The 9,669-nt window shown below is 44.3% G+C and overlaps 1 protein-coding gene across 1 annotated transcript; it reads left to right on the top strand.

Annotated features, from left to right (window-relative positions):
* Positions 1-6,393: 6,393 nt before the first annotated feature.
* LOC133785924 (probable sodium/metabolite cotransporter BASS3, chloroplastic) lies at positions 6,394-9,366 on the top strand. The gene is made up of 5 exons (XM_062225139.1): positions 6,394-6,993; positions 7,621-7,716; positions 7,820-8,126; positions 8,231-8,478; positions 8,773-9,366. Exons 1-5 carry the CDS (start codon positions 6,554-6,556, stop codon positions 9,008-9,010), a joined length of 1,329 nt encoding a protein of 442 aa, XP_062081123.1. The 5' UTR covers positions 6,394-6,553; the 3' UTR covers positions 9,011-9,366.
* Positions 9,367-9,669: the final 303 nt, after the last annotated feature.

The raw sequence follows: 9,669 nt of genomic DNA, 5'->3' as shown, positions 1-9,669 counted from the left end.
CATTCGATTGATGAGCCTTTGATATGTTGCCCCGACGTTCTTCAGCCCGAAGGGCATGCGATATAGCAGTATATTCCCTTGTCAGTTTGGAAGCTGGTGTGTTCCTGGTCTGCCACATGCATGGAAATCTGATTGTAGCTGGAGTAGGCGTCCATGAAGCTTAAGATCTCGTACCCGGATGTCACATCCACTATTTGGTTGACCCGGGGAAGCGGGAAGCAATCCTTCGGACAAGCCTTGTTGAGATCCGTGAAATTGATGCACGTTCTCCACGTCCCGTTCGGTTTCGGCACCAGAACGGGGTTGGCCAGCCACACGGGGTATACAGCCTCGCGTATGAAGTTGATTAATGACAACTTCTCTACCTCCAGCTTGAGGGCCTCGACCTTCTCCGTTCCCAAGGGCCTTCGTTTTTGACGGACCGGGGTCGCGTTCGGGTCGATATTCAACGCGTGGCAGATGATGTTGCGGTCGATCCCAGTCATATCTGAGTGAGACCAGGCCAGAATATCCTGGTTCTCCTTAACTTGGGCGATTATGGCAGCCCGGATCTCTGCTGGTAGATTTTTCCCGACTTGGATTACCCTGGTTGGATTGGTGTCACTAATGCACACCTCCTCAATATCGTCCATGGGCTCCAAGACGCGATCGTCTCCTAACCTTGGGTCTAGCTCATCTTCTTCCTGGATCACTCTCTCAGCAAAGGGGGAGGAACCGGGTCGACGAAGTCCTCGAAGGGTTCATCCCGGACCATGTATATTGGTCGGGCGGACACGTGGTAGCACTTCCGAGCGCTCTTCTGATCTCCCTGGACCATCCCTACCCCTCCGTTGTCGCAAGGGAACTTTATGCAAAGATGACAGATGGAGGTGATGGCCCCGAACTCGACTAATGCGGGCCGACCGAAAGTGACATTGTAAGCAGTGGGGAAATCCACCACTACGAAGGTGTAGAACTTGAACAAGCGCTGCAACTCACTCCCCAATGTTACGGGAAATTGGATCTTTCCCATGGGGAGTAACGCATCTTCGTTGAAGCCGTAGATCTGGGTTGGGCACGATGCCAGATCCGCTTCGGTCAAGCCAATCGCGGTGAAGGCGGACTTGAACAAGATGTTGACAGAGCTCCTGTCGTCCACCAGCACCCGGGACACCAGCTTGTTGGCGATCTGCGCGTCTATGACCAGTGGGTCATGGTGTGGGAAATGGACATTGCGGGCGTCATCCTCCGTCAAGGTGATAGGGAGGTTCATCAGTTTTAGGCGTTGAACCGGGGCCTGGACCAGAGCGCACACCTCTTAATCGTGGTCAAGCTCGCTTAGGTAGCGCTTTTGATCATTCCTGGATGGCCCTCCCAGGTGAGGTCTGCCTGAGATGGTGGCCACATGTCTGTCCACGCGAGGGGTTGCCGTCCCGGATGGATAAGGCACTCCAGGGTCGGGCGTCTGCGCGACGGGGACCCCCTGAGGGGTTTATGCCGCCGGACCCTGTGCATACCCTCCCTGAGGCGGATATGCCCTGGGCGCACCCGGGACCGCGGGTTGTCCGGGACCTGCTGACAGGCCCGGGACTCCCACGGGCATCCTGACCCATTGGTGGAGATGTCCTAGCTTGATCAGATTCTCGATCTCATCCTTGAGCTGCCGACACTCTTTGGTCGTGTGGTCCACGTCCTTATGGTAGGCACACCGTTTGTTGGTATCCCTCGGATTTCTCCCCCCTTTGAACATGGGGCCAGGCTTCCGGTAGTGAACCGCCCTTTCTGTGGCCAGGAAGATGTTCTCCCTGGTGTCCACCAGATTAGTGTATTCTGAATATTGGGGCTCGTAGCCCCTTTTTCCTTTCTTAGCTGGCTCATATCGATTTTGGCCTTTGCCAGTTCTCTTCCCCCGGGAGGGGTTTACGCTCGCCTCCATTACTCCTGCCTGCGACTGCTGGGCCCCGACAGGGGCAGAGCTGTGACCTGCTGGTGCGGCTCCATATCCGGAAAAGGGGGCGGACTGGATCGGGGCATACCCTGAAGAGGCAGGACCGTACACCATAGGGGTGTAGGTAACCCCGGGCGTAACGGCCGAACCCGGGGAAATCGGGGGAGTGACATAGGGCTGCGCTGGGAACTGTTCCCCATACCCCGGGAACGCTTGGGCACGGGCTGAGGCGCCGGAGGCCATCCGAAAGCCTGGATCTGAGCCTCCTCCCAGTTGATAAATCCTTGGGCCCTCGTTATGAATTCTTCTAAGGTAGCTGCCTTGCTACGCTACATGTCATCCCAGAGAGGGGACCCGACCCGAATCCCTGACTGCAATGCCACTAGGCGCTGCCCATCTTCCACCTTAGTCTTGGAGGCCTCTTCAGTGAAACGTTTGATGTAGGCCCTCAGTGTCTCCGCGGGGTGCTGTTTGATATTGGCGAGGGCGCTGATTTGCATAACCATCCTCATGGCGGCCACAAACTGCTAACGAAATGCTGACTGCAGCCCTGACCAAGATTGGATGGATCCCGGCTTAAATCTCTTCCACCACTCCTCGGCGGGACCACCTAGAGTGATTGAGAAACAGAGGCACTTGCCGTCATCACTAACGTGGGCCACAGTCATAAGCCGGTTGTACTGGGACAGATGATCCCTGGGGTCGGTGCTCCCGGTATAAGCGGTGAGGCTCGGCATCTTGAACCCCTTGGGGAGCACACCATCCAGGATGTGCCTCGTACAGGGCTCTTTGTCCTCCTCGTCGGAGTCGGTATCCGCTCCTTCTTGCTTGCGGACCAGACGGTCCGTGACCTTTTTCATAGCGGCCAGCTGCTCTATGAGCTGCCTGGCCGTGCCATCCTCCAAGGGGATTCTTTCGCTCCTCCTGTCGTTGATGTTGTTCCTAAGGTCGCCACCTCGGGGGAGGATCTTTTCCTTGTGGGCTCGCTCCTTCCGAGCGTTCAGCCTGTCGCGTAGGTCTATCCAGAACGTGTCGTCCCCTGAATTAAGGGTGTGACGCTCTTCGCTACGTGGGCGTTCCCGGCGATTTTTGTTCACCGAGGCACTGAGGTGCAAAGACCTTTCCCGCCTGTCTCGCACTGGGGCATGCCAGGGCCGAGCATCCCGCGGCCGCGTCCCCTGCGGATTGGTCGGGTAGCCCTGTCCTGGGACGGGGCACACCTTTTCTTTCCTAGGGAGCAGCCGGGAACAGGCCCCAGCTTTCGCGACGGGGGTGTTTTTCTCTCGGGTCTTTCCCCCGGCCTTCTTTTTCTCCCGGTGGGGGTTTCCAGGGACTGGCTTAGGAAATTGTTCCGGGGGAGGGGTCGGCCTCACGTCTTCGGGGGCTCCGGCTCTGGCTTGCGGAGCGGGCTGTTGCGCTCCCGGAAGCGGGCCAACTGGGAGATTGGTCGCCGGACCTTGTGCGACTATGAATGCCTGCAGGGCTTGGAGGGACTCTTGCATCCGCCGAGACGCCTCTGCCTGCTCAGCAATCCTGGCCTCCTGGTCCAGGACTTGCTGCCTCAGTCTAGTCACCTCCAGGTCCTGCTGGTTGGGATCTCCTCATGGGATCTCGGGATCTGCAACTTCGTCGTGGTATTCCCCCTCGTTCTCCTCCTCTTCATAATATTCCTCCTCGTTCTCCTTTTCGTACTCTGTTCCACCCTCATAGTCTTGTGACTCGTCAAGGTGAGACATCTGAGGAGGAGCGTTCTCAGGTGGATTCTGAGGAAGAGGTTGGGAAGGCAGCGGTTCTCTATTGCCCTGTTCTGGGTTAGTAGGGTCGAAAGTGGTGTGTCTTGTATTCACCATTGTAGTAGAGGTTTGATGTTAGCACTAGCTTTCTCAATGAAAGCACCAAAATGTTTACTGAGATTAAACTATATTAATAAAAAGTAAGCGAGATTAATGATATGGAATTTAGAAGATATAAGCAAGATTTTTACGTGGTTGGGGCGTTAATGAGCCTTAGTCCACGAGACAGTTGTATTAGAGCTTGGAAAGTCTTTAACAATGGAGTTTCTCTCTATGTTTTAGCAGAGTAACTGTATACAAGCCAAAAAGAGGTCCTTTCACCAGTGCTCTGTCACCTGTATTTATAGGCTCACAGGAGCACTGGGCTTGGGCAGGGCTGACCCGGGCCCAACAAGGATATAAATACCCTTGGCTTCTCTATCGGAAGCCCAATACAAAGGATAAAAATACAAAAGACTAAGAATGATCAAAGCCCACTGGGGCAGCCCAAGGCCTATATTTCGCCCGACAAAATGAGGCTTTTGGTCTGGGCATTCCGAGTTACGAGGCAGATTCAGGGGACAAAGTCAGTCAATGTAGTGGCAGTGCAGGTCTGAACCAGCGACGTGCAATCCCGAGGTGGCCTTTTTCGCAGGTGAAAAGTGGGGACAACCCCCACGCGTCATGGGGCGGCTTCAGGGTCACGGATGCTTTTTCCTGCCAACCTTGAGGACTTGACCCGAGTTCGTTTACCTCTGTCCCTCTTCGTTTACCGTAGGCCCGGATCGTTTACCAGGCTCCGGGACCGTTTGCGTACACTTCGACTGTAACCCCAAATAGCTATACGTCTCCCGGATGATCGTCCTGGATCATCTTTCCTGGACACCGTCCGGGTCTGGACCCACACTTGGGCCGTCGTTCCCGGTCATTCCCTGCCAAGCGGGCCTGGGCTGGGCAAACCCAATTGCCCAGATAGTGGGCCTGGACCACCGTTCCGGGCCCAAGGCAGGAAATGAGGATAACAGAGACAACCAACTTGCAACCCACCCAAATAAGAAAAAAAATTTAACCCATTTAATGATTTGGGCGGGTACCGAATTACCTTCAAGTCTTTTTTTTTTTCAAATTAAACTTTTTGTAGTCTTTTTCTTTTAATGCAAGTATACAATTTATCTTTCAAGCTTAAAAATAATATTTTAAATTCATTGTTAAAAAATGAAACAAAACCCAATTTATTTATATGTTTGAATAATTTTCTAAAATATTAATCGAATCACATAAAAATATTAAATAAAAATTTATGCTTAAAATAAAAAGAAAATATTAATTTAGTCTAAAGTCCATTTCTAAACCAAAGTCCAAATACAATTGATTTATTTTTACATATAATATAAAATATAAATATAAAATTTTGAAAAAATAAAAAATATTGTTAATTGGGCTGGTTTGGTTACATTAGGTGTGTTAAATTTTTGTCGGGTTTTTCAGGTTGTATTTTTTTGTTGGTTTGGGCGGGTTGAAAAAAATTATAATTATACATGCATGTAAATCATTTGTTTGAATTATAATTTTGATACTGTAAATTATTTAGAATTTTTAGAAAATAGATAGAATAACTAATATAATTATAATGTACATAATTATATATAAAAAATATTAGAATTATATAAGTGTTAAAAACACGAGAGATGGTGCACCTGTCTATACTCTCTATCTCTGATGAAATACTTAGAATTTTCCAAAAGTATATTCCTAGATACAAAGGAAGTTGCTCACTCAATTTATAAAAAAAAAACAAAAAATTGAATAAAGAAAGAAATGAAAGAAAGCGTTACTAGACAAAAGAAGTTTAGGAGAGGAAACAGTCTTACAGTTGCCATGCATGGTCTTGATACACGCACGTACCACTCTTGACTCTACCACTCCATTTATTCTTCCTCTTCTCTTCTTAACTCAAGTTTCACATCTTTCTTAGACGTGTCACTCATCATCATCAACATCCTCATTTCACTTACTTGCACACTCTTTTTCGTACTTATAAATTTGTAGGGATGTTAATTTAACCCGCGCAGCCTCGAACCTGTAGGTACCCTACCCATCCTAATAAGGCGAATCGAGATCGACTTGCTCTATTTACAATTTTTAATAACTAGGACTGTTGAAGCTCTTGAACCCGAACCCGCCCCCGTTACATCCCTACTTGTAATAAATCATTATTTATTTAAGTGACATAAATAAATGTACCATGGCTTTAGGTATCAAATACTCAAATGTTTATGAATACTAACATGTCTTTGTCTATTTTTATATTACGCATTTATGTGAAAGGATTAATGACATAAAAGAGGTAATGTTAATGTTTTAGTTTAGACTAGTCATAATCAAACTTTGAGAAAAGATTTTTTAAGGAGTAACCTTGTCGTTTTCCAAATTAAATGAACTAGCTGGAAATTTCAACTTTATATATAAATTTAAATAAAAAGAGTTTTAATAACATTTTCACACCATGGTAGTGCCTTACCGTCCATCGAAATTTGTATGAACTAAAATTGACTTTTTGACTATAAAAGTCAAATTTACATCGTGTCATGTGTAACACCTGAATAATTCTTCTTTTTTTTTAATAAATAAATAAATATTTTTAAATAAAAAACCAATATTTTTTTGCTTAGGAAAAACCAAAATTTTTGTATTCTATTCTATCCCGTAATCTCTTTTAGAGTTGGATGCTCACCTCACCTTTCTTTCTTTTTTCATTCCCTCCTACTATTACAGAGCTCGCCGGAAACCTCATTCGCCGGCGGGAAAACTTCTCCGGCGATTAAAAAAAAAAAGGAACAGTAAAAGACTCACTATGGTAACATCCTTATCTTCTTCATCCGTGTTCTCAGTTCCGTATAGCTCTCTTACTCTCTCTTCCTTCAAGCGCGAACCTTTCAAAATTCCAAAATATAACCCTTTATCGTTTCCGGTCAAAACTACTACTACTACTACTACTACTACTTCTTCTTCTTCTTCTTCTCCGTCTTTTGGTTTTTCAGTTTCGAATAAGAGAATCAACAAAGGGGTTTTGTCTATATGCGCCTGCTCGACCTCGCCGTTCATTGGAAGAGTCGGGTCTCAGAGAAGAGAAGGCCAATCGTCGCTGCTTTCTTTTGGTATAAACCCACCAACGACGATATCGGAAGATGCTGAAAAGGGTGGTGACTCTTCTCAGTTCTTGTCCGCAATGCTTCCCTTCGTTGTTGCAGCCACTGCCATTGCTGCTCTGGCTCAACCTTCAACTTTTACTTGGTGGGTAGTTTTTGATTTCTTGAGATATTGATATTTGGGATATTGCATGTTGATTTTTTCTTCATGTGAATCTGATTTTGTTGCTGAGTTTTGGGCTCTTTAGCTTTGCATGTAGTTTTGTTTTGTCGTTTTTTGCAGCTGGGATTTATTAGCATAAATGAAGTTGAGATTGGGATCTGTTTTATAAAAAATTTCGAACTCTTATTCCTTTATTCTATTAATATGCTCGTTATTCAAGTATTCTTTTTCTGCTCCTATATTACGTATTTTAAGTTATTTATAATATAATATTACATCATGTCAGTGTCAGATAACAGATTGTTCTTAGTTGTGTACATTAATCGCTTACAAATATAATTTCCTCTAAGAAAGGGCTTATCATATGCTTAAAAATGATTTTTTTTTCCTCAAAATGTTCAGCTTAAAGTTTGATTCTTGTTTCATAAGCAAAGAAAGTTATTATCCTTCATTCACTTGTATATTTGAAGTTTTTTTTACTAAGGAAGCTGGGACTGCTTTTATGTGTTTGATTATATGCCCATGAGAGATTCTGGGCCCTGTGGTGAGCAATTTTTAAACCACTTGACTAATCTACAAAGAATACTTTCAAATTCAACTCTTTTGCAGGGTATCAAAAGAATTATATGCCCCTGCTCTTGGTGGGATCATGCTGTCTATTGGAATCAAACTTTCCATTGATGATTTTGCTCTTGCATTTAGAAGGTATAATAGTTTTGTTTTCTTCTAGTTCTATAATTTTTATATATAAATATGTATTAATCTAATCTGTTTGTGAGATCTCAACACTCTGTTTAATCTTTTGTAGACCTTTACCACTCTCTGTTGGGTTTATAGCTCAGTATGCATTGAAACCGGTTCTTGGAGTATTAATTGCAAAGGCATGCGGCATGTCCCCGATGTTCTATGCAGGCTTTGTCCTTACTTCTTGTGTTGCCGGAGCTCAGCTATCTAGCTATGCTAGTTTTCTGAGCAAAGGGGATGTGGCCATAAGTATTCTTCTCACTAGCACTTCCACCATTGCCTCAGTTCTTGTTACACCTCTACTAACTGGCCTTCTAATTGGTTCTGTTGTTCCGGTTGATGCTGTGGCCATGTCAAAGTCAATTTTGCAAGTATGGTTTTTGAGGAAGATTACATTTTTTTATCCCTTGGATTTATGAACTCTTTTACATTTATTATACTTCCTAATACATTTCCTTGTTTTCTTTTCCAATAGGTAGTTCTTGTTCCGGTCACTCTTGGCCTTGTGCTCAATACTTATGCAAAACCTGTTGTGAGAGTTCTTCAGCCATTGATGCCTTATGTTGCCATGGTTTGTACTTCATTGTGCATAGGCAGCCCTCTCGCCATAAACCGCAGCCAAATTCTGTCCCCAGAAGGGTTCCGTTTGGTGTTTCCAGTAGTGGCGTTTCACACAGTGGCCTTTACTTTGGGTTACTGGGTGTCCAAAATTCCAGGCCTGAGGTACATCTCTCACTTCTTTCCTAAAATGTTGACTTCCTACTTAAAATTTCTTTTCAAATGCTTGATAAGGAAAAAAAAAGGGAGTTTGGGACAATCCATAACTAACATAATCTTATTAAGGAAATCATTCCAAAATGAAGCTATGGATAAACAACTTAGAGCTTAATTGGTAACTATTTCATTCCAAGAAATGAAAGATGGATGTTTTTCTACAACTATTACCAAGCAAATCCTGCACAATTGCTTTTCCTTCTTCATTCAAAAATAAATTCTTATGCACTTTGTTGACCACAGGCAAGAAGAAGAAGTGAGCAGAACAATATCACTATGCACAGGAATGCAAAGCTCAACCTTGGCAGGGCTGCTAGCAACTCAGTTCCTAGGTAGCAGCCAGGCAGTTCCCCCGGCTTGTTCAGTAGTCGCCATGGCTATTATGGGCCTTTGTCTAGCCTCTTTCTGGGGCAGTGGCAATAGAATCAGAGACCTACCATCCCTTCTAACACATCAAACTGGCTCCACTGTCAAAGCATGAAGCTACAGAAGGAAAGAATAGTTTTGGGGTCTGGTTTAGAGCTAATTTAGTCTTACTTAATGGTCAAAGCATACAGATAGAAAAAGAAAGAGCGGAAAAAGGAACAAATGAAGTATATGTATAAGTGGTCTTTATGTGTCGGAGTCTTAACAAGGGTTGGGTAGTAATGTTGGAAGAAGATGTAGGAAAGTAAGAGGGAAGCATGAGTTAAGTTAGCCAAGAGTTATATAGTTGAATGTACATCTTTAATATAAGCAGTGAATCCAGTTTATGATGTATATACATGTACACTTCACAGAAGTATATATAGTTGACAATATATCTATACTCTAAAATACAGGCAATGTATTCTTTAATTTGCTTATTAGCAATTTTTTTGAAAAAAACATATCTACAGTAACAGCAGCATATGGCTGTTACTGTAACAAATTTTAAAAGTTCGAAAAGTTGTATATGTAAAGAAAAGACTCAACTTTTTGGATACATCGAGTAACTCATAATTTAAAAGTTTGATCACATTTAAAAAAAAGAGAGGTTTTAAAGAGAACAAGTCTTTTTTAAAGAGAACGCAAATTAATAAAATCATTTTCTTCTCATACAGAAGTTGTAGATTTTATATCTATGAATAATACTCCTACTCAATTACACTACTAAATCTA

Source organism: Humulus lupulus, chromosome 1 (assembly GCF_963169125.1).
Source record: "Humulus lupulus chromosome 1, drHumLupu1.1, whole genome shotgun sequence".
In the NCBI taxonomy this organism is placed as follows: Eukaryota; Viridiplantae; Streptophyta; class Magnoliopsida; order Rosales; family Cannabaceae; genus Humulus; species Humulus lupulus.
The sequence above is the reverse complement of the archived record's forward strand: the minus strand, read 5'-3'. Positions and strand labels throughout refer to the sequence as shown.

What these genes read in the sequence shown, in the direction of transcription:
- LOC133785924 (XM_062225139.1), top strand. Translation starts at nt 6,554, where the DNA reads ATGGTAACATCCTTATCTTCTTCATCCGTGTTCTCAGTTCCGTATAGC. An exon ending in CAACCTTCAACTTTTACTTG is followed by an intron (nt 6,994 to 7,620) that starts GTGGGTAGTTTT and finishes ACTCTTTTGCAG; the next exon opens with GGTATCAAAAGAATTATATG. An exon ending in TTTGCTCTTGCATTTAGAAG is followed by an intron (nt 7,717 to 7,819) that starts GTATAATAGTTT and finishes AATCTTTTGTAG; the next exon opens with ACCTTTACCACTCTCTGTTG.